Here is a 26,823-nt window from a genome sequence, read left to right as displayed (position 1 = left end):
GCATTTTAAACTATTTTGACCTTTTTAAAATCATTGTAAATTTTACTTGTTTTTCTAATTATGTTTATCCAACTGCATCCCGTTGAAAAACCGGATGCAGTTGGATAAAAATTCACCACAAATGATTATTTTAAAAAATGAACTTATCTTTTGAAAAAAAATAACTTACCAATCAATGAATCGTCTCTTAGGACGTCGAAAACGCTCGAGATATCAGTTGTTACCTGTTGATTTTATAGGATTGCCTTTAAGCCCAATGGATAAAGATAGAATGAAACGATTGGCGCAAATAAAACATAATAAACCTATTGAAATTTTTTCAAATTTATTTTTATTAAAAAAAAAAAGAAAAACCGTTTTTTTTTTTTATTGGAAAAAAATGATTTAAAATTTTCTAAACACACTCGCAAATAGTAATAAGAGAGAGAGATATATATGTATATATTTATATAAATAATTAATATAAAAAAAGACAAAATATTTTCAGGATTATCAATTTATTTTCATTCAAAAAATAACAAAAGAAAAGATCCGAAATTTGGAAAAATCCTAACAAAAAAAAAATATGGATCATCTCTTCAATTTATAACACAGAGTGTAACATAAAGATGTGATCAATAATCGTTCCAAGAATTTATTTTCATCTTTAAATAACACTCTGTATAGAAACCGTAACATGACATATTAAGATGTCTGAATTTCTTCATTTACTCGCTTCTGTCTCGAAAAGGATTGGAAAACATTTAAACTTTGTTTACTGAATGGTAGAATGTGATATCGGGGAAAAAAGGTATAAATAAGGGTTAAAATAACGACCTGCTTTTCTGGGCATGGCAATTTTCTGTATTTTTTGAAGGGTTCTGAAAGGATCTGAAAAATGTAAAATCTATTTTCACTTTTTAAGACAATGATCAAATAGTTTACAGGGCCCCTAACAGGCAGAAGCGAATCTCAAATGCGTTACCATCTTTTTTTCGTATTTTCTTTAAAAAAAATCTTAAAAATTAATTTGCTCCTTAATTATTTAATTTAAATAAAATTAAATTGTTCAACATAAAATATAAATTTTTGTAAAAATTATTAAACAAACAAAAATTAATTATCACTTGCACGTAATTCTTTCAAGAGCGAAAATATTCTTTACAAAAAAAAAAAAAAGAAAATTAAAGCTTAATATAATTCTACGTACGTACCGTACCAACAAATTTTCTTTAGGGGAACGAAGAAAGTTGCAGTTCTTCGTGCCCATTCTTAATTTTCAGTGCCACTCACTTCTTCATTCTACAAACTGTACACAAAGCTTCGCTTCTAGACTGCGACTTTTTCGTAATCTAAGAGAGCCACTCTCGGGGAAATCACATAAAATGAGATTCGTATTTAATATCTGCGGCACAAATTATGCGTCATTATTATTTTCCAATGAATGGGAAAAAATTGTATACAATAAGATAAAAATTTGGTCAAAATCGTTGCTTAATCAGTCAAATAAATGTTTAACGAAAATATTTAGTTACGAAATTCATGATTTTATTTCCACGAATTACTCCGATATCCTTTTTTTTTTAGTTTTATCTAACTGAAGATGATTTTATACCCAAATTAACGCCATGCAACGAATATTTTTAGAATAAAAAAAATCTTTCGTGATGACTTCATTAATATAAATCACCTTAGAAACTTCTATGAATGATTGAATTTTTCCAACATTTATTTACATTTACATCCAAAAAGAAAAAATACTGTTTCCTTTATTCAATCAAACATAAAAAAATAAGCTTTCCATAAATCCTCTTTCCTCTTAAATAAATAAAATTTCGAGTTTATTCTTGTTTATTAAATGGCCAATGTGAACGTAATAATTGTCCACTGGCACGGCCATTACCACTTCGTAACAATTTACCCCGGGTCGTTTCTGTGCCTGATGATGAGTTCGTATTTGTTGACGATAGAGTTGCGCTTCCACCACTAGAACTAAATGAACGTTCACGGAACGTGGTTGGAGATGATGAAGATGACGCACATGAACTTAAACTAGCTGATGGCGTTAAACCAAATATTTCTTGGACTGTGGGTCGATGATTTTGATATTCTGTTGATACTGATTCTAAAAAAAAAAAACAAAAAATTATTAAAAAACGATTCCTTGAATTTTAGCCAGGCTGTATACTCATATTTTCCCCGATTAACAAAGGTAAACGGGAAAACCTGGTATTTATGCACACTTACCAATTAGAGGTGTTTCATCGTACAATGATCCATGTCGTATTGAACGTGTATTAAAAGCAGCACGTGTATTACTGCCCGGTGTCTGAATATGCATGATATTCTCAGCACAATGTTTCCAAATAATATGATCATCGATATGCTGTTGTAAATGTTTGAACCATTTCATTTGTTCATCTTGTGATTTTAAATAAATTTTATATTCTTCATTAATTTCATTACCGCTATCATCACCATTTTGGATAATTATTTCATTATTTTTATTATTTGTTTTCTTTATTGTTGTATTACGATCAATTATTATTGATTTTAAATGATCTTTACCTGTCAAAAAACAAAGAAAATTTCAACAAATTTAAATTAAAATGTTTAAAATTTGTGGCGAAAGATGATGTAAGTGATTATAGTTAGAGAGATGTAAATATGATTTACTGATGGTCATGGTAACCGTCTGCTGAGCCTTAAATATGATAGTAGGTAATATTCCAAGTCGACTTGTAAGGTTCCTCGAATTTCTATGTGTTATATTCCCTCCCCAGAGAATAATTCGTGTTTTTCAAAGTGCTGCCACTTGCTTTTCTGCTAGACATATTTTCCTGATCCTTTTGACATCCTCAACACAACCAAACAAGTTTTACACAGTTTTCAGAACCATCACTTCAAATTTTTTTACCGCGTAACGACATTTTCGGTTTTTTGGCACAATTCGGGAATGGGACGACTTGTTGAGCTTTGCAGGATGACTGTTCAGAATCACATCTAATGAATTATCAAACAAGCAGACAGTTTCCAGAACCATAACTTAGTAACAGTTTTTCAAATATCCCCCTGGGGGGGAATATGACACATAGAAATTCGAGGAACCTTACAGGGTGACTTGGAACATTACCTACTATCATATTTAAGGCTCAGCAGACGGTTACCACGACCATCAATAAATAATATGTACATCTCTCTAACTATAGACAAATAATAAAAAAAACTACACCATGATAGATAAGTGAGATAATTTAAACAAAATAAAGATAATCTTACCTTGCTCCCAATGTGATTGTGTTTCCCATAATTCTAAACGGAATGCTTGTAATTGTGCCCAATATTGTTTGAACTTATTTTGTTTATATAATAATGATATTTGACCAGAATACACTTCTTGTGAAACACAATCAGGTTGCACGGCTAAACGACAACAGAAATGTCCAAATAATGGTAATTGATGTGCACGATTATCGTGCTGTATTGTGACTAGATCATGCGTTTGTATGCTATTATGTGCATCGTTTAATGTTAATCGTGCTGTTGCCATTAATTCAAAATGTGGACCACTACAAAACAAAATACAAAAAATTTAATAAAGACCTTGCAACTAATTGAGACCATCGTAAAGACAGGTTGTAAAATTTTGTTAATCGATGATCGATGGACTTAAAAAAATTAAATAAATAATTTACAATACTTACATTTTGCCAGAATTTAATTCATCCTTTAATAATGTTGCTAATTTTTTGCCAACAGCTTTACTTATTGAACTATGAATAGTATTTTTAATTTTCCGAGATGTACTTGCTATGCTTAAATCGTCTTCTAATATATGACTATAGACTTCTAATTTTAATTCAAAATTCGATGGTATTCGATTACTAGAAAAATAAAACAAAAAAATTTGATTTTAATTCTATTTTTGGGCTATTTTTATGGACCGAAAAAACCTTAAAACATCTATTTTATATTAACTTCATTATTGAGCAAGATATAAACTTTCGGATAGTAATAATGTCCGTTCTGAACTTTCGAGGTCAAAAATTTTAAAATTTTTATGCAATAATTTAAAAAAACCATAAAAATTATATTACAAAACATGGTATTATTAATTGTTTAAAAAAATAATTATTAAAATAAATTGAATTATGAGTGTTAAACATTTTATCTAATTAATGATAAAATAGTAAAGTAATTAAAATGTATCAAATATAATTTATATCCTGTATCAAATAATTATATTTCCGGAATTATTATATTTCAAAATCAAAGTTTCTAAAAATATAATAACTCTTGTATTAGATATAAATGATATGGAAAAATTTCTCTAAAGTACAAAGTTTTTCAAAAATATTATAGGTAGTCTATTATTACTATTGTACACAGATATCAATATTTATTGGCGCAAGAAAGTTTTGAATCAAGAATATTGTATTTTAGAAAGAAGAAAAAGTTATTCTTGGAGCAAAAATAAAATTTGAAGCCAGAAACATTCCTTTTTAAGATTACCAAGGGCATGGCCAGCCGATGGCAAATAGGAGGCGAAAACGAAAAATTAAATTTTATTTAGAATTTGGCATTGAGTATTTTAAAAGAGGTGGTCAATTGATTGAAGCGCTATGTCGTGAGTGGAGTGAGAACTAAGTCTGCAAGTTTCCGGGGTGATGATAGAGATGCGTATCTATAGTATAATATAAAATACCCTTCAAATATTTTGAAACACTTTGTAATAAGATAAATTTAAAATGTATTGTTGATTACTTACAATAATAAAATATCATGAAACTGTAGATCAGTTGATGATCGATCAACGGGACATAATAAGGTGGTTGCATATATTTCCGTAGCAATACGTGCTAAACAGAAAACAGCGAATCGACGATGATCCCCTTTATTTTTAAAATGATCAATATCACGCCATATTAATGGCATACGTAAATCACTTAATGATACTTTGGCTGTGCATGGTGTCAAGCTGTTGTCAATATTACTGCAAGTAACGAAAAATTTATTTATTAATTTAATGATTTCAATCGAAATTTCAATCTTTTAGATATAAAGTCTATGAAAAAACTCATCCACAAATACAAAGAAACAAAGAAAATGGCCAACTTCGGGATGAGGTTGCCATTATTATAAATTTTTTTTAGTGTTTAAGGTGACGATTTGACTTACTTTTTAATAATTTTCGACTGATGTTTACGTCGTTGTAATTCCTCCATATATGCAGACATTCGTTCAGTACTAACAAGTAATGAACGTGCTGCTTCTAAAGATTGTTGCTGGTGACGACATGCAGCTAATAATCGTGTTGTTCCTTCACGCATCTTTATTTCCAATTCAATTTTTTGTTCTAAATCATATTCCTGCAACAAATACATAAAATCTTTTAATTAATCGATTAAAAATAAATCTTTTTTTAAATAATAACAAAATATTTTTACATTTAATTCATGGTCAAATTTTAGAAAATTAAATTTCAAAATTGATTTTTTTTTTGTTGAAATAAAACGAATTTGTTGTTAAACTAGTTGCATAATTATAGAACAACAACAAAAAAAATTGTTAAATAATTATTTATTATTTAATATTTTAATTTATTGTTATTATTTTTTCAAGGATTTTTAAGGTTAAATAATATTATAATTGTTTAAACAAAATAAATATGATTTGCATTACTTTTTTAATAAAATATAAAATTTATCTTAGCCCGTGTAAGTACGATTGCAGAGTGATCAAGAAGATAAAATTCTAGGTATTTGTAGCGCAAGAAAGAACCTCGCACAATTAGATAGAAGATTGTCTTTCTGTGAAACCATTATAATACGCCCCCAAAATGTTTTTTGGATCGTTCTGATCAAAAGCTCTCACGGCCACAAAATTTGTTAACGAATAGATTTCGAGCCACAGTTGATCAAAGCTACACATATATTATAGTTATAGTATATGACCACGGTGTGTGGTAGGTATGTGTGTGTTTGCGTCTAGTTCTATTGCGTTTAACGATAATCATTAACACAATAGTCATATAGTGTAACTTTAATATATAAGCTTTTGATTAGAACGATCCGAAGAATATTTTGGGGATGGTTTGAAAAAGTTTCACAGAAACCCATTTTCCTATCTAATCGTGTGGGGTCTCTTTTCGATCAACCAACAGTGATAAAACAAATTTTTTATTTTCAAAACTTATAGTGTCAGTAATTTTTATACTTTTTTGATTTTCTGGCGAACCGTCAAACTTTTTGCCTTTTCACGAATGGTACATTTTTCGAAACAACTTGAGGGGATAGTTTAAGAAAAATAAATAAATATAAATACATTTTTTTTATTAAATTTTGTAATAATCACATATCGATAAAATTAAATTAAATTTAAAAAAAATAAAATATATACGAAAAAATTAATTAATAAAAGATTTATTAAATATGAATGTAAAATTAAACAATAAAAATTAGAACATAATTAAATATTAAATATATAGCATACAAATAATAAATCCAATTATTTATTAATTTAAATTTTAAATATTTTTATTAAAATCAGATATACAGAGTGATTCATGAAAAATGAACCACTTTGCTTGCTAGCCATTAATTTTGAGAAAATACAAAAATATTTTTATAATTTGTTTATGTTTGATCATTTAAAAAAAATGAGTTGTAGAAGTTAGCAGAAGTTAAAGATAACAGAGATAATTTAATGTAAGTACAAGAAAATTTTTATCTTATGTCATAATAAATATCTTGATTAAACCAAACGTAATGTACGCACATATTCCGTTAACTAATAAATCAGAAGCATGTCTTTTTTAAACTAATATTACAATTAAGGATGTATGAGCATGACAACAATGTTTGATTTAAAGGCTCAAAATTTGTTTGTAGGTAGTCTTTTACTCAAAGAATATGTGGTTAAAATTTCAGCTTAGGTAACCGTGCAAATTTTTAAGAAAAAATTCATTAAAATACATTGGCTCTTATGGAGGAATCTCAAAAAACGACATATTTTGGAAGTTTTTGATAACTTTCATTGGGAATGAATGAAAACAAATTTAAAAAAAACTTTTTAATAGAAAGTAAACATATTAGCAATGAATTAGAAAAGAAAAAAACTAAGTGTCACCGTCCATATAAGGGATGTAAGAGCAGGGTAGATTAAGGGTTGAAATTATTTTTATCTTATTTTCAACTTTGATGATGAATTTTGTTATAACTTCATGAATGTAGACGAAAAATAAGAATAAAATTTTTCGATATGTGTCTTGGTTTTCGAAATATCGAAAGCTAAATAATTAAACAAAATTTTCAATTTTCGATATTTTGAAAATTAAGCCAGATATCAAAAAATTGTATTCTTACTTTTCGTCTTATATCGTCAAGTAATAATATAAATTTATCATCAAAATTGAAAATATCTATTTTTAAATTTGTGCCCCCACTACCATGCTCATACATCCTTAATTCATACAGTAAAAAGTAAAAATAGCTACAAAATTAAATTCTTTAAAGAATCAAACAAGTATTTCTTTCTTCTAAAATTCATACATTAAATTTTCAAAAAAATATCTTGTAAAAAATAAGTGCTACATTTATAATGGACCAAGGTAAGATATAGTTCCCACCGGGTGTCCAATGACTATTCTCGTTTCATTTTTATCATTTTACAATAAAAATATTTTGTATGGTTTAAAATATTGTAATATCAATTAAATCAATGGACAAATGACTTTGAAATTAGTTCTTTTGAATGCCTTGTACGTTTTGTTTTTAAACAAATCACCCGGTACATTAATTAATATTCCATTCTCTTTTATTTATAAATTATTTTTGATATCATAAAAAAAAATGAATTCTAATAATAAAAGATATTGCACATATGAATGTTGAATGTTGAATGTGAATGACTACTTATATTTTGTGTAAAATAATATTAAATACATATTTTTCATTCATACAGAGGTATAAAAAATCCTTGAGTAGAGATAGATCTATGTTGTAAATGCATGTTTTCTTGTATGTTAACTTATAAGACATTTTAAATTGTTGAATTATTAAATTCCTGATCGTAAATTATTGTTTTCATTCCGAATAGTAAAATCGAAAATTTTGTGATATATTTATGTTTAAAGGATTGAATAGTACTAGGGATTTCAATAAAACTTTATATAAATACATTTTTTGATTAACAAAGTTTCCAAAAATCACTAAAAATTCCTAGGTCATCGGGATTTTTAATTTTTATTTTATCGTTCAAAGTTGGTTGAAAAAATCATAAATGAAATAAGGTTATCCTTTTCAATTGGATATTTTTATATCAAAAAATCTAGAGAGTGTGATAAAAAACTATCTAAAAGATTTAGACAATCTTGTAGTTTATAAAAATTACCATAAAAATATAAGGTTGTCCATGATATCAAAACAGAATTTTAATTTAATTATGAGTTCATCGAAGATCCATCATTTGATGAACAGAGACGATTATAGTTAGAGTATTGATGATTGAAGAACGATATCTATATTATCAAATTTATAAGCAGCATTTTCACACAAAATATATTATATATTTTTGTAGTTTCGTGGTATTGTAAAGCTAAAAATAACACATTATTTGACTAAAAAGCATGTACGTACCGTGTTAGGTAGTTTTTTCCTAAACCGTTCAGAGAATCGATAAGAATTTTACACAAAAAACGTATAAAAGGATGATTAATTGATAAATAAAATTAAAAATTCATTTTTTTTTGTATCGAAATACCTTAAGGTGTTTAGGGTAAATTTTATCGCGACATATTACTACCGAAAAAATTATCGAATCAATTAAAAATTTTTCCCATGTTATGGGGATCAATATTTAATCGATTCCATTAGGTTTTTAGTCAAATCAGGACGTGATAAAGGAGTTTTGATAGAGGAAAGAATTAAAGTTAAAATTTACTCGTTCCATAAAATTAAAAGGAAGTTATTGATCAGACCACTCAAGATCATATCTCCACAACTTAGTTATTATTATATTATTAGTATTATTTGAATATTTATTATTTATTTATTATATTTTAAATAATCTTACATATAATATTTATAATTTTATTTTATTATATATATATATATAAAGGTATTTTACATGGAATATGCATTAAGTAATATTTTATAACAAATATTCTATTATTTTTTTAAAATTTAATTTATACATAGTGTTTATTGTATAATTAGATATACAAGAATAAAATTTAAGGTAGTATGGGTCGTCAAATACTTTTATCAAATTTTCTGACTTTCAAAAAAGAGCCCATGATTATTGTGAGTCAGAGCAGTAGAGGAATACTCATAAACCACGTGACCCGATCTAGATGGGAAGGAATTCGTTCCAAGGTTAGCTAAGCTAGGTCAGAGGACGAATGGCAATGAAGTCAAACTACTTAATTCTCTTGATAAATTTTTTTCTTTTGGCACAATGTCTTCTTGGCTCGCATTACGAAGACTTGACTTTTGCGGTTGTGGTAGCCTATTCTAAAAGGGATTTTGGTGTATTTTTTTTTTGTTACATCTTTGAATGTGTAATCTGACATTATTAAGGACGTTCATGCGTGTACCTGTTTTGCTATGTGCGTTCATAGGGAAACAGTATGTAAATTTTAAAGAATTTTAAATTAGTAGAAAATAGAAATTTTTTTTGAAATTCTATTAAAAGTTTAAATAATAGTTAACTGGTAAAAGTTTCAAGTATGGTTATCGATATAATTTTTGAAAAATATCGATTTACATTTTCCATTTAGTCTCATGTTAAACCTTACTTTTAGTCACTTTTTAAACTTAAAATTTAATGAAATTAATTCGATAACAGGATATTTTTCCTGTTTTAAATCATAGAAAATCATTTAAACTATCGCTTTATCATATTGTTTTTAATTTCTCTACTAATATCGTTGACGCATGAACGTCCTTAAATATACTTATTGATAAAATCATCGTGTGATTAAGTAGACCTGATTCAGTAAACAAGCGGTATATTTTGATATCATATTTTTGCTAAGATAATATATAATTAATAAGATATGTAATTTTTAAATTTAAAATAAAAACACATGAATTTTCTTTCAAATGATTATTAAGTATATCTATATACAAAACACAAAATAAATATTTTTAAATAGCTATCAATATTTATTATTTATAGGTTAAGCCTGGTTTAGATTATCAACAATTGTTTAAAAGATTTAAAAATAATTTTTAGTGACTTTAAATATGACACTGTAAAATTTTTTTTCTCCTTATTATTAACAAAAAAACTTCAACAATTTGTGTTTCCTCAGAAAAATCGGATTTTTTTTATGTCTCAATTATTGACTAGGATTACGATTATTTTTTTTTTTTATAAAATAAAAGTAATTTTGCATTTCTTGAGGATAAAATGTTCCAGGAGATCGCCTTACGGGTTTTTCATATTTATAAGTAAATAATCTTCCCAAAAAAACTGTATATTTTACTGCGCTCACAACGGGATATAACTTCTAAAATTTTACTATTACTTTTTCGATAGAACAGAATTCTTAACCAAAATTTGATCGCTCAAGAAACCGTTACCGTAAATATTCCTATATTTCTAAGTTCCATTTACATATTAGTAATTTTGTCCATGCATAACTAAAATGAAACCTCTTACACAAATTCGATTACCTTTGGATGGTAAGAAAATCAATATCGATATCAATTGTTAAGCAGTAAACTATTAGTCAATGAATACCTTCAATATGCTAATTTTAGATGTATTTTGTAACTTATTGATATCGATTGACTTATGAGTTGATAACAGACAGACTTCTAACGAATTTAGAAAATTTACTTGTCAATAACTTCTTGAAAACTAAAATGGCATAGAATTTAAAATGTTAAGTGTGTGTGTGTGAATCGACCTTTATAATCTAAAGCCGGCATTCAATCTCTTATTAAAATGAGACAATGATTATTAAAATTATTTTAAAATAAATATGTTAACAATAATTATTTCTTAAAAGACATACATTCATACAAATACATTCATAAAACGTAATTATAGACATTTTACAATTATTTAGTTCTCTGAGATATAAATTATTCCGAATTATTACGAAATTAGTATTTTGTAGAATTGGGGTCGTGTTGGGGTGGAGTTTTTTTTTTTTTTGTTTTATTTATTCATAAATTAGTATAGATCAAGTGATTGGAAACCTTTTATTTTTAGAAAAAAAGAAAAGAAATGTAAGTCAATGCGAGGTTTTATTTTAAAGAAAACATCAACTTTCCCTAATCCCCGGCCGGAAATTGTTATAGTTTCCCGTAAATTCCTTGTCTATAAACTTTCACACTAAATTGATTAAACTAGTATGACCTTGATATAAATATCTGATTTTTCTTGACCTTCAGTTGCCTAAATAATTTTCTTCTTAAATTAGAAAACGATTACCAAAATTTACCACAAAAAAAAAACATACCCCTATTGGAATTGGCTTGTCTGTCATTAAAGGGATGTTTCTCTCAAAGTTAATGAAAATAATTGAAATTTAACTGAATTAAGCAGATTTTTCAAAATTCGATTTTGTAATGTTAAGTTCTTTAACCCGAAAACCACTCGCATTATGAACTCGAATAATTTTATCTCGAATTATGAATTTTTCAGATTTTGTCAACCCGTTCCTTCAGAAATTGTTAGAATTTTCTTTATTACGAGCGTAAAGATGTAAGCCAAAAAATATTAACTTCCGAGCCTGTTCGTGTACTTTTGTTAGTTAATTTTAATTATTCAATTATCATGTTTTAATTAACTACAGTGCAATTTTAAATATATTTATACAAAATTATGTAGAGGTTATGATTTACAAAGTTAAAGAACGTTATTTAACGCATGTACAGTACGAATAAGAAATCATTCATCACACGAATAACCATTACCAAATGGTTGACGCGAGTGCTGACGGGTTAAGCCTATTAATTCTATAACGATGCTGAGTTTCATTAGAAATTGATCCTGAAATTCCAGGTGTTTACGATCTTCCGATGAACACGATACAGTTTCTATTTAAAATTCCATTTTTAAGCTTCTTTATAAACTTTTTCCGTTCAACTATTCCAGAAAATTGTAGTCCCGAAAAACGATTAAAACTCTAATGTCAACTTTTGGCAAAAAAATGTAGCTTCCATATATTTTCTGGAACTCCATGAAATTAAAATAAAAACCAATAAAGCCACAAATTCTCACATTTTAAGAGGTCAATGTCAAGAAATTTTTTTTAAACTTTCAAATTTGTAAAAAAAAAAAATTTTGAAATCACAAATTACAGCCCATGGTCAATGTCATTTACAAAATTTAAGAACAAAATAAAAACTTTCAATCGTAAATAGACCAGAAAATTGTTTATGAAATCACAAATTTTAAAATAATTAAACAATTTTTTTGGTTCACTGATAAAATAAAAATTTCACAATTTCACACACACTTTTTCTTAATTCAAAATCGCCGTCGTGGATAAATATCAAATCGTGGTATTTCATTACTAATTATATCATAATTACGTTTCTGGAAACTATCACTACGTCCCGAAGCCGCTGATGGATAATAAGGATATTTCACGTTAACATACTGTAAATTCCAACCACGCCGTTTTCGTGTTAATTTTTTCGTTAAATCACTATGTTTGTTATTTAATTTATATAAACATTCATAGCCGGGAAAATTTTTACATAGGGATCGTTGTTGTTCCATTGTTTGTGCATCTTCGAACGACATTTCGGTTGATTGTTGTATTTTCTTTAATTTTTTCGATGGTTGTTCCGTAGAGTGAATTGTTAAAATTAATAAACAAATATTTATTAAAAATAATAAACTTGTATTTATTGAAAACATTTTCGATTTTATAAAAATTCGTTGTGACTTAATCGATCGACGTCTTGTATTAAACTGATGGTAAATTGATCGTGTATTCCAAACTTATTTAAAGTTACATATCCGCTAAAATATTTTAAATCACGTCTTCAAAATCAAAAACAAATTAACCACTTACTGACTTTATTTAATGTCTTAAGTTAAGTTCGGATTTTAAAATGAAGTATTTATTTTATTTTATTATTTATTTATTTATAATTTTTGTATTATTTATGATTTAAAATATATAAAAAAAAGGAAGGTGGAAGTGTTTGTTTGTTGGTATAGAAGTTATTCACATTACCGATACGTTTTGTATTATGAATGTATGTTTTTATAAACAAGGTGAACAAGGCAAAAAAATATTAATTGTGGTGGTATACCACTATGTTTATATATTTATTTATGTGTGTGATATGTTTTATAAAGCTGTTCTCACATTGGATATTAGGAAACGAGATGTATCATGGGGGGACACCTGGTAGGAACTATGTTCCATTTGTTATAAATTACTAGCTTGAAAAATCTACGCTTTATATAGACCTCCAACCCTCTTGATCTCACATATATTGCTTCCATATAGCAATCGAAGGGATTGTTTTACAAAGCTAAAAAAATATGCATAGTTTTCAATTTTTGTAAGTGTAAAATAGTCATAATTCACTGTGCATATCAGCAAAGATGGCCATGGCCAAATGGCCAAAAATGAAAAAGATGGCCAAAAATTAATTAAATCAATGGCATGTATTTAGCGAAATCATTAAAATATAATGCAATAAATTCCATATTTGGCATTTGCCAAAAGAGAGAGAGTCTTTTGAAAAACTTGAAGGTAATTTCAGGTATTTGGTACTTTAACCCATTCAAAAAGTTCCAGTGAATATCCTTCTTTAATTGACGGACAAAAAATTTAGAATTCCCTAAAGCACGGTTATTCTTAACATCAACTCAAAATTTTATTTCATTCTGCGAAACAAAGAAGAACAGTGCTTATGAATCACAGATGTGTACTCAACTTTACACAATGTGATCGCTAATTCACCTGAATAATAACATAGATAGATATTATTACACTTATGTTTTAAAGTTATTTATTATCAATTTTCAATAAATATAAATAAAATAAACAAAGTTTTTTTAATAAATATATATGTCCTGTGTATTTTTATGTGAATGTATGCTATGAATTTATAACGGACAATGTCCTCAAATCATTCAGTTTATATCAGTTCAGTGTTTAATGTTCACTTTAAAGAACTCTTGCAGAAAAATAAAACAATAATATAAGACAAGACCACAAAACGAATCTTTTGTGTGCTTATAAGTATTAATTTTCAAAAATGGTTTTAATGTCACAGACATCATTTCAATGAACTGATAGTTAATGACCTGTTAAGTGGCCAGTTCTTTGTTTAAACGAATTTGTTAAAACTTTTAAAATAAAAGAATTTTATAACCAGTCTTTAAGAGAATGACAGTGGGTGATCGAAAATAAAAGAAACTTTTTGAATTTTCGATAACCGGTCCAAGAGAACAATGCAAATGATGATCTCAAACTATTATTTTAAGCCATTCTGTAAAACAACTAAAAAATTTTAATTTTAAGACACTAATTAGATTTGAAAAATTACTAATGGTAAATTTATTAAAAGCAAAGCAGTTTCTTTTGTGAAAATTATCGATTTATATTGCCAATTTAGTTACTAAAGTATATTTTTTCATTCTTAAAGACGCGACTTAAAAATATGTCATATTATTACATTGAATCGAAAATAAAAACGCTTAAAGTTTATCGATAATTGTAGGTCAAAGTCATGGACGCAGGCAAATGTTCTCTTTTGCACTAGACAACTTTTGGCTATATTTCAATAGTTAGCGTGTTTTCTTTCGATTAAATGTAATAATGGCATATTTTTAAGTCGCACTTCCTTCGAAAGCTGACGATTTTCAAACAAATGGTTTAGTTATATTTTATCTATTTCCGTTAAGAATCTAAATAAATCCGAAGAACTAGGTTCAAGGATACAAACTCTTAAAATCTTGATAACGTTGTCAGTTCTTGTACCAAAATAAATTATATATATTTTGCTTAAAATAAAACCTATAATTATTATTATTATTAGTAAATAAGAGAGAATTGTTGACAAATACAACGATATTTTAAATAAAATAATTTACATAAATTACAGTTGTATTTTTTGTGTCTTGTTTAAGTAGTAACCCTGATTTGTGTAAATGTAATATGTGAACTTACACAAAAAATATTTGCATATTTATCATATTCTCATTACAATTATTACATTCTGTGCTGTGGCCAGAAAAAAAAATAAAGATATTCTTTTTTTAAAACGCTAATAATGTCATTACTATATTATTATCTATTTGTTTTTAATATTTTTGATTATATTTAAATTTTTTTTGTTTTTTTTTTTTTTTTTTATTATAAAATTTACAAAGTTATTTCGTAATATTTTTAAAAAAAATTTGAAATTAAAATAAAATCATTAAAAAAAAAAATTAATAAATAAAATATTGTTCATAATGCCCTTGTAAATGAAAAATAAAATGGCATGTGTCAGGTTAATCAGGTCACGAAAATTAATTTATCCTATTCATTTTTCCTTAAAGGAAAATTTAATTAAAATGCACATTTAGGTTTATTTTAGGCCCACTCATTTAATAGAGCGTTTTTATCCGAGCGATTTATTTTGTTCATTTGGCAAAAAATAAATAAATTAATCAATTTAAATTTGCTTTAAAAAAGCTTTTAAATTCTCAATGAAATCTGGTGAGAAATTATTATACTTAGTAAAATTGCGATTATTTTTTATTATGTGATTAATATTTATTCATAGTTTTTTAAAGCTATTTAAACATTTTAAACTATTAAAATTTTTAATTTTTCATGGTTTTTTTGTTTTGTATTATTCATGCGGTATATATGTACAGTAAAAGTAACAAAAATGTTTTCACCTTTTTGAAAAATTGTTTAGAATCAAACATGTTTACGTATTTATAAAGAACAACTTTCTAAGTTAAAACGTTCATCTAATGTTTGTCTTTTATGAATCAGAGTAAGGTTTTAATTGAATCTGAAAACACAGATTGAACTCTGAAACATACATTTTTTGTTTGAAATATTTCCCCCAATTCATTTATTTATCTAGTTCATTTCCCCCAATTCATTTATTTATCGGGCAATTCATACCAATTCTGATTTTGCATTCTCATGACCGTAAAATTGACACATTTCCTATTCGTTGTGTGCGTAGTCATGATAGGGACAATAAAATCGATGCCAGCGCTTCCAGTGAATAATTTTGGCGTTAAAGGAGGCTGACTAATGTGCAGTTCTTTACATGTTAATGTTATAGAAATGTCAAATTAAAATTATTATAAAACACGAATTAATTAAACTTAATGCATTTAAAATTGTGAAAATAAGAAATCAAATTGCACAAATATTATTTTTCAAATGTAAATTATGATAATTATTTATTTAAATTTGTGAGATAATAATATTAAATTTGCAATGTAAGTCATAAATGCAATCCATACAATTATATATGCATCCATACAATTCTATAATTAAAGTAGTGTATCGTTACCATGGAAACGAAACTCACTCACGGAGCGAATATAACAAATAAAATGATGGCTTAGTCGATAGAATGTTTCGTTCGGATAGTACAAAAAACTTTATATAATTGTAAATATTTGTACATACTTTAACTGTACCAACTGTGAGTATACTTTACAAAAGACAAAAACCTAATAATTTAGTTCAAACATTGCACAATTTTTTTTAGTGGAATAATGAACTATAACAAAAAAAAAACTATAATGTGTTATATTTTATATTATTTGTGTTTGATAAATACCAATAAAAAGACAAACCCAAAAAAAAAGAACATGACAAAACTACAATAAAACAATTACTAAAAATATCTTTAAATAAAATAAAACAAAACGATTCAACCACAAACAAACCTTTTTATTTAAATAAATGTAATGAGATCCAATGCGATGGTGTCATCATCAACAAATTTATTTGTATTATTATTATACCATGTATATGAAATATATCAAGGTATATTAAGTTTAGTCTTAAGTTTGTAACGTTTAAAAATATTGATGCTACCAACAAAAGTTTGGTATAGGTGTTCATAAAATCACCTAATTAGTCCATTTCCGATTTCTGTCTGCCTGTCATCACGATTACTCAAAAACGAAAAGAGATATCAAGCTGAAATATTTATAGCACGCTGAGAATGTACAAAGTGAGGTCGAGTTCATAAATGAGCATCATAGGTCAATTGGGTCTTGTGTCCGTTGTACCCATTTTGTAAACCGTTAGAGATAGAACAAAAGTTTAAATAAATAAAATGTTCCACATAAAAAAGTAAACAACTTTTGCTTGAAACATTTTTTTCGTAAACGTCACTGTTTACTCGTGAGAGCGTAAATTGTATAGTAGGTATTATATGGGTATATCAGTTATATGTGTGTGATATATATGTATGTGTAATGTGACAGAGTAGTTCTTTACTTATATGACGTAATAAAACAAACAACTGGGTGATCAACACTGTCTATACATGGTATTTCAACAATTAACTCAGTCAATTGTTTGTTTTCATTTGTTAATAGTTATAAGTTTAGGTATTTGATATTTGTCAACAACAATATTTATTGTTAGTTTTCGTAAAATTTATGTTCTAGTTTTGTGTTAAAAAAAACTAAATCAATTAATTGATCAAAATATTTTATAATAGTAAATAAATACAGAGTGAGGCATGAGTAGACATACAGGGTAGTCCAAACAGAACTTTGATAGCGTAAAAATAATGGCAATTCTTAAGGCAGTTGGATCATGCAAGCAAAATGAAGAGAAGTTTTCAAAACTTTTAATACAAGTAATTAAAAGTTAATGCACATTCTCTTAAAATTCAAAGACAATTTACCACGTCTAACATAAGAAAATTACCATTAAAAATGACATTTTTAACACACGTAGAAATCTTTTTAATTTTTTCCAGTGAAAGAGAAAATTACCCTTTTGACAAAATAAAATATATCGATTAAATCGAGACATTTTACAAATCAACAACTAATAATAATAATATAAAAAAAAATTTATATTTATAATTGCATATCCACTTACACCCCACTTTGTAAGGTAATTTATTTCAAATCAATAATTTCTCAATCATTTAAAGATGACATCATTTATTTATTACGTACTTACGCTGTGTGATTCAAACGGTGGGATTTTTAATTTTAATAAATTGACAAATATTTAATTTCATATATTTATTAAAATTCTATTCATTTGGAATTTTTTTTATAGTTTTTAGTGTCGCGTCGATAGGAGAAAGCCAAGCATATTAGATTGTAGATTGGACCTCAAAATTTAATATCAAACCCCTGTAAGGGGAGTAGAAATCTCAAAATCATAAAAGAATTTATTTGATAATTAGATGTGTAGTTCCCAAGATGCCACTGAAGTTCTATCTTCAATTTAGAGCTTCATGTACGATTAGATAGATACGATTTAGAATCCACAAGATTTCTGGGATTGTATTCAGCAAATTTCTTGGAAAATTTTACTCTAAAAGATGAAAACTTGCTAGAAAAGCTATTTTAATTGAATTTTCGTGATTTTTTCGTTAATACTTTTAAATTTGCATTAATATATTTAATTAATTTTCCAATTATTAAAAACGAAATTTCATATTTTATTAAAAAATTTATTGTTATTTCAATAAATTATTAATAATAAAATAAATGCATTTTACATTTAAATGTCATGTGACATTTATAAATGTAAAATGTGCATCTATTTTATTATTATTTTATATTTATTTATCTGCTGATGACATCTGTTGAATTTATAAAGGTTCATTCACACTTTAATTTATGCATATTTTACAAATTTTATTAAAAGAGAAACAGATTCGACCACCTCGAAAACACGAAAGATATCATTCAAATGGTTATATGACTATCAAAAATTGGAAAACTCAATTATCGATCATAAGTGAGTGTTCCGGTTACTGGATTGCATGAAAAAACAATCAGTGATGTTATTATGTTCTAAGAATCATATACAGTCAAACCTGGATAAGCAAGAGTTCATGGGAGCACAATTTTATTCTCGCTTATAGAGGTTTCTCACTGACCCGAGTTTCTCGCTACTGCAGGTACGTGGGTAGCGTTTCTCTCTTATAGAGAAGGGTCCGCAGAGGTACGAAGCAATAACAAGTCACAGCAAGTACGAATGTACTAAATGTTCCTCCAAGGTTAGGTTAGGTTAAATTGGCTGTCCACGAAGGACCCACTTAGGCTATAGAGGCCATTGTATGTTTTACCACCTTTCCACTGATAATTTCATTTATCAGCTCCTCAATATTAAAAGCTGAGTGTAAATAAATAATATAAATAAATAAAGCTCGACTGTCGCTTATCGAAGTATAGATAAGTAGCAGTCTCACTTACGGAGGTCCATGAGGAAAAAACGACTCTCTCTTACAGTGGCTTCTGTTTTTCGCTAATAGAGGTTTTGGGATCTTAAAATGACGGGTCCTGGCTATTAGTCTCACTTATCCAGTTCTCACTTACCCAGGTTTGACTGTATACAAACAAACAATACCATTTTTTAGTGATTGACAGAGAACAGTGTAAAAACTGCGAGTTTGAGAAAAGTGTTCCGATTATTGAGACTCTACTTTAACACTTAATGTCTTAGGAAAATGTTTTTCCAAAACGTTTTTGATGTGAATATGGCATTATATTAGGTAACAACCTATAACAAAGAACTATCATCAAATTATTATGAATTAATATTCAATTCATTTAATAAAAATAATTATTATTTTTTCTTTGTTATTTTCAAGATGATATGATCGCATATTAACGACTTCACATTTGGCTACGTTGTACATAATTATATTGTTTGTATATTAAATATGAAAAATGAGGAAGTTATACTTAAAAATTATCATTTTTATCTAATTTTCAATGCTAAATTGATCATATTTTATGTTTTTAATTCATATAACGTTTATTGAATTCATAATTAGCAAAATTCTTTTGTCTGAAATTAATTACGTGAAATTATAGCTGACCGTTTTTGTGTTATCCTTAAAAGTCTTTTGATTCAATTTAAAAAATTTTGTACTATCACTATAATGTTTTTAAGGAACAAACTTTTATTGCACTAAAAAGTAGAAAATAAATTTTCCTATGATGATTCGGAGTGCCTCAAGCTTTTACAAAGATAGTACCCAACAGTGAGTTTAGGATTCCGTACCCGAAAAATTTCTCCGGGGTTTTTATATCATGTATATCAAATATACCAAGGTATACTAAGTTTAGTCCCAAGTTTGTAACGCTTAAAAATATTGATGCTATAAACAAAATTTTTATATAGGTGTTCATAAAATCATCTAATTCGTCCGTTTCCGGTTGTCCGTCTGTCGTCTGCCCGTCTGTCATCACGATTACTTAAAAACGAAAAAATCAAGATGACGACAACATAGGTCAATTGGGTCTTGAGCCCGTAGGACCAATCTTGTAAACTTTTAGAGATGGAACAAAAGTTAAAATGTAAAAAACGTTCCTTATAAAAAAAATAAACAACTTTTGTTTGAAAGCATTTTTTCGTAAACATCACTATTTACTCGTGAGAGCGCAAATTGTATAGTTTGTATTATATGGGTATATCAGTTATATTTGTGTGACATGTATGTATGTTTTTCTTTTCAAATCGATAAATAAATGAATTGAAACGATATATTCATACTTCCTTTTGTTTAAATAATGATGTAAAAATATATATATATATATATATATAAATCTTAAAAAGATATAATAATGTTTTATTCATGTAATAATAATTATGAATGTATATAATAATAATTTTACACATATATTTATTTTTAAAAATGCATCAATGAACAATTCACCAAGTTCTATGTATTCTGTGTTAGTTCTGAGAGAGGCAGGCAGTAGAGATCACTATACACAGAAAAGAATTATGTCAGGGATTTACTACTTTAATATAATAATTCTATAACTAACAGTTAAACAGTTAACTACACCATTATTACAACTAAAAAAATATCTATTTTATTTAATATTTTATGATAAATAAATAAATAATAAAAATATCTATAAATTAGAATCTTATTTTATTATAAACATATCATCACTTTTTATTCAAAAACTAAATTACAACAAATTCTATCAGTTAGTAATAAATTTCAAGGGTTCAAATCCCATTTTCAACTATTAGAAAATACTTTTTAAAGGGCAAGCTTTTATTGTACTAAAAAGTAGAAAATAATTTTATCTATAAGTCACTCATACCCTACTATTTTTAAAAGCTTGAGGCAGTTAAAAATACGGCCCATGGTGTTCCCTGATAATGTAGCTTTCTATATTTGAAATCATTTTTAAAATCGGTCAAGTAGTTTTTGAGTTTATTCATTTTTGATACACCTTTGAGAACATGGCAAAAAAGCTGTTATTTGTAATGTCACAAAACCACAGTATCACTTTTAACCCATCTATTTGGCTAATTTTACTACAATATTGTTGACTAATTTTACAATATTGTTTAAATACTTTTAAGAAATAATAAAAATTATGTCATAATTACGATACTTCTAATTAATAATTTTATTATAAATTAATTACTGTTGGTATTTGCTTACTTATTAGTATAAAAAAACTTCTTCAAAATTAATCATAATAAAGCTAACCTTACAACAAAAATATAATTAATTATGTCTTGTTTGTTAATAATATTAATTAACTTAGCTTGATATTTATAATTATTTTATTTTATATATAAAATTCATTTCATTTCCCAGTCAAGTCACTCATTCAAGGTTAATTATTTATTATAAATATATAAGATTATTGATTATATATATTGCACTCAATAATTAATATATTTATGGGGTCATTAATTTATCATTAATATAAAAATTTAATTAAAGGTCTTTTTTATTTAAAGAAAAAAAATTATTAGAACATTGCATTTTTGAAGTATTTCAATAAAATTAATAGAAAAATTTTCAAAGAGAAAAAAAAAGGGAATTGTCTAACGAAGCGAAACGAAATGGCTAATAAAAAATTTACGTTTTGTGTTGTAATCTTATGAAATTGTGTTAATTTTTATTTTTCGAAAAATCATAAATAATTATGATAAAAAATATTAATAACTTCGGTTTTTTTTTATTATTATTCTAATATTTTATTGCCTTTTTGAAAAAATTAAAAAATTTTATGTGTTTTTGTTTTTGAAAGTATTTTTACTTTATTCCAATATGAAACGGTCAACTTCCAGATAAAGCTGTCATTATTTAATTTTATTTTTCTCAATGTGTGTATCACACACACAGTATATCTCACATGCTTACGTGCTTATTTCTCACCATGGAAAGGTGCGTTTAGAAACTTTGTTCAAAAATAATTATTAAATGTATAAATGTTTATTTAATGTATAAAATCGTTTTAAAATATCCTTCAGGATGATTTATTAATTAGGTAATACATAATATAATATATATTATACGTGTATCTATATAATCAATTTAATGGTTTGTTAATTACCACCTCGAGTTTCTATTAGATAAGAAATACTACAAAAAATATAAACATAAAAAGAAATTAAATCACATATCTATATATATAATAAAACTAAGTCGATAAAATGTGCGGGCCGATAAAACTTAAAAAGGAGTCCCGACACGATAAAGGGACTTATGTGGTGTGATAGCCCTTTATCCCTCCTCGAACAAGAAAGTTCCCGTTTTAATCTAAAGGGCATGTTTTTAAAGATATAAGGGACTTTCCGACCCTTCAACTTGGAAATTAAGTGCATTGGCGCCATCTGTTATCGAATATTTGAACTTTGTTCAAGACATCCAATAGTCATAGTGTATAGTCTCCATAGTGGCGCCATCTGTTATCGAATATTTGAACTTCATTAGAATACTCTAGAAGGTGTGAGAGAGAAATTTCTCGAATATTCTAGAGCCTAGCTCTCTGAATATATAAGAGCCCGGTGTCGCTCACCAGAGTTAGTTTAATTTGAACAGCGAAACGAGCGATTTCAAAACGAAAAGAAGAGAAGTTATCTGTGAGCCTTTATTTAGAAGTATCACGTGTGAGTATTTTTAATAGTGTGTTTAATTAACTCTCGATTTTGAAACGAAATAGAAAAAAGTTATTTGTGGGTTTTTATCGTGAAATTTCAAATGTGAGTATTTTTAATAGTGTTTAATTAATTCTAATGGTTTTTTTTCTTTAAATTGTAATTTTCTTAACCTTCAAAAAGTCGCGCGGCGTCGAATTGATGCCTTCTATATACTTTTGGCCGTAAACAAAATATCGCTCGACCGCTTGAAGGTTAAATATATTTTTTTTTGTCTCAACGTACCCCACGTTTCCGTTACAAAATGTTTATTTAATTTATATTTTATAGAATACAATGCCCAGACGTAAGAGAGGAGGAGATTTGGCCAGTTCTGTCTATATCTATATCTATATATATAATAAAACTAAGTCGATAAAATGTGCGTGCCGATAAAACTTAAAAAGGAGTCCCGATACGATAAAGGGACTTATGTGGTGTGATAGCCCTTTATCCCTCCTCGAACAAGAAAGTTCCCGTTTTAATCTAAAGGGCATGTTTTTAAAGATATAAGGGACTTTCCGACCCTTCAACTTGGAAATTAAGTGCAGTGGCGCCATCTGTTATCGAATATTTGAACTTCGTTCAAGACAACTATGGAGACTATACACTCCAATAGTCATAGTGTATAGTCTCCATAGTTGTGAGCCATTGCAGCATGTGTAGTAGTGGCGCGAAATTTAAAATTCCAATTTCAATAAAATCTTAAATTTCATTTGTTACTATAATAAAGTTGTTAAATTTTGTGTATTTATACGTCATTATTTAACGTATATTTTGGAGTTAAAGCGACATAATTTTAGTTATCCAAATTAGTTCTCAAAATATTTAAAAATTTAGGTTTTTAAATTTCGCGCCTTTACTACATACGCTACCGCTACAGAAGCTAGAAAGTTCCCGTTTTAATCTAAAGGGCGTGTTTCTAAAGATATAAGGAATTTTCCAACCCTACAACTTGGAAATTAAGTATAGTGGCGCCATCTGTTATCGAATATTTGAACTTCATTCAGGACAACGATTGTTTGGGTTGTATTTCCAAAAGCGTTGCGAGCAATTGTAGCATGTGTAGTAGTGGCGCGAAATTTAAAATTCCAATTTCAATAAAGTCTTAAATTTAATTTGTTGCTATAATAAAGTTATTAAATTTTGTGTATTTATACGTCATTATTTAACGTATATTTTGGAGTTAAAGCGACATAATTTTAGTTATCCAAATTAGTTCTCAAAACATTAAAAAATTTAGGTTTTTAAATTTCGCGCTTTTACTACAAATGCTACCGCTATAGAACCTTTTATTATGGCGGACGATAATGACCAGAATACTCTAGAAGGTGTGAGAGAGAAAATATTTTCAAATTTTCTCGAATATTCTAGAGCCTAGCTCTCTGAATATATAAGAGCCCGGTGTCGCTCACCAGAGTTAGTTTAATTTGAACAGCGAAACGAGCGATTTTAAAACGAAAAGAAGAGAAGTTATCTGTGAGCCTTTATTTAGAAGTATCACGTGTGAGTATTTTTAATAGTGTGTTTAATTAACTCTCGATTTTGAAACGAAATAGAAAAAAGTTATTTGTGGGTTTTTATCGTGAAATTTCAAATGTGAGTATTTTTAATAGTGTTTAATTAATTCTAATGGTTTTTTTTCTTTAAATTGTAATTTTCTTAACCTTCAAAAAGTCGCGCGGCGTCATAGTTTATTTTTTTATTTCGACTCTACCACGTCATCTCATATCAACTCCCGGGCGAAGCCGGGTTTTTTAGCTAGTAAATATATAAAAAAAACTTAATTTGTTTAAATAAAAAGTAATTATAATTATTTGTTATAAAACATTTTTACATAAGTAAATCATTTACGCATAAATTAAGGTAGTCCGGCGGTTGTGTGGTCAACTAGACAATTTGTTTGATATAACAAATATCGTAAAAGCGTCAAAAACCTAAGTTTTTTTTATGTTTTCTTTTTTGAAAGCGCCTGTGAGTAATTTTCTTCATGATGAAAACTTTTTTGAAGCTACAGAAAACAATCGATGAGTCCTAAACATTCGAGTTTTTGAGATGTTAAGGTATAAACATTGATATGCGCCAGCGAGGGCGTAATATTCGCCTAAGGAAAAATATCCCAAACAAAACAATCTGTATAAATGCTATAAAATTTTCAAAGAGTCTAAAATTCATAGAATTGCAATTTCTTACAAAACCATTTTTTTAAAGTAATGATTACTTAGTCGTATTTATTTAAAAAAATAATAAAAATTACATATTTAAAATGGCCTTAAAATGATGGACATTTTACTATATAAAAATGACATTGAAAATTGATTATATAAATTATATAGTCTTTATATTTTTTATATAATCAATATAATATCTAGTTGTATTTATATTTTTTAATAATTTAACCAAATTTGATTCATTTTCATCAAATCATTGCCCTCCACTGTACCTATATGTAAGTATCAATCATTGATAAATATAATCAATTATTGTTTACTATACTCGGTAAACAAATTTATAACGGGGAAAACACCCGTTGATAATAAAAAAATCTATGCAAATTCTTTTTAGAATCTTTTTCGAGTAATTTACTGATATTCCAAAATTGTTACAAAGAGAAAATAATGTTGGTCCTAATGTAGAACCTTGTGGTACGCCAGTTGTAACTTATTTAAGCAAATTTTATCGATTAAGGATGTATGAGCATGAACAAATTTTTTGATTTAAGGATGTATGAGCATGACAACAATGTTTGATTTAAAGGCTCAAAATTTGTTTGTAGGTAGTCTTTTACTCAAAGAATATGTGGTTAAAATTTCAGCTTAGGTATCCGTGCAAATTTTTAAGAAAAAAGTCATTAATAATCGATATAAAATACATTGGCTCTTATGGAGGAATATCAAAAAACGACATATTTTGGAAGTTTTTGATAATTTTCATTTGGAATGAATGAAAACAAATTAAAAAAAAACTTTTTAATAGAAAGTAAACATATTAGCAATGAATTAGAAAAGAAAAAAACTAAGTGTCACCGTCCATATAAAGGATGTAAGAGCAGGGTAGATTAAGGCTTGAAATTATTTTTATCTTATTTTCAACTTTGATGATGAATTTTGTTATAACTTCATGAATGTAGACGAAAAATAAGAATAAAATTTTGCAATATCAACCTTGATTTTTCAAATTTTGAAAGCTGAATAATTTTAAAAAAATTGCACTTTTCAATATTTTGAAAATTACGCTAGATATCGAAAAATTTTATTCTTACTTTTCGTCTTAAATCGTCAAGTTATAACATTATTCAGTAACAAAATTGAAAAAAAATTCTTTACTTGATTATACCCCAATCTTTTAATTCATGAGTCGTGGTAGTAGATTCCATCCGAGCACACCGGATATTTAAGATAATTATGCATGTATATATTATTTTAAAGTGATGTTTATTAGTGCTAATTAAGAATCTCTTTATAAATATAATACGTTTTTGAGGGCCACACCTATCAGAAATGTCAATATTTTATTAACAAATTAGTAAATTTTTTTTTTTTTTACATTTGCTGAATGTTAATTGCTTATTTTAAGTATGTTAAAATTTATATTTTTGGTTACATGTGTATATAAATAATATATGAGAAATATACTCAAACGACCTTCATCAATATAACAAATAAACTAATCAATTTTCACGGTTTCTCGTGTAACATTATTTAAATAAATAAATAAATTTTATGTCGAATGTGAATTGA

The 26,823-nt window shown here is 26.9% G+C and overlaps 1 protein-coding gene across 4 annotated transcripts in view; it reads right to left on the bottom strand.

Annotated features, from left to right (window-relative positions):
* Positions 1-531: 531 nt before the first annotated feature.
* Positions 532-26,823, bottom strand: part of LOC123301568 (rhotekin-like) — a 90,716-nt gene continuing 64,424 nt past the window's right edge. For 3 of the 4 annotated variants that reach the window (XM_044884377.1, XM_044884375.1, XM_044884376.1), the window contains exons 2-7: positions 5,158-5,348; positions 4,748-4,972; positions 3,684-3,863; positions 3,259-3,548; positions 2,227-2,547; positions 538-2,104 (exon numbers count right to left, since the gene is read on the bottom strand). In XM_044884377.1, the coding sequence (XP_044740312.1) occupies positions 1,821-2,104; positions 2,227-2,547; positions 3,259-3,548; positions 3,684-3,863; positions 4,748-4,972; positions 5,158-5,348 (1,491 nt within the window). In that variant the 3' untranslated portion in view covers positions 538-1,820. Of the gene's footprint in view, positions 2,105-2,226; positions 2,548-3,258; positions 3,549-3,683; positions 3,864-4,747; positions 4,973-5,157; positions 5,349-26,823 lie in introns of all 4 variants that reach the window. The other variant, XM_044884378.1, reaches the window with a different exon arrangement.

Source organism: Chrysoperla carnea, chromosome 5 (assembly GCF_905475395.1).
Source record: "Chrysoperla carnea chromosome 5, inChrCarn1.1, whole genome shotgun sequence".
In the NCBI taxonomy this organism is placed as follows: domain Eukaryota; kingdom Metazoa; phylum Arthropoda; class Insecta; order Neuroptera; family Chrysopidae; genus Chrysoperla; species Chrysoperla carnea.
Note: the sequence above shows the minus strand (reverse complement) of the source record. Positions and strands in the feature narration are given on the sequence as shown.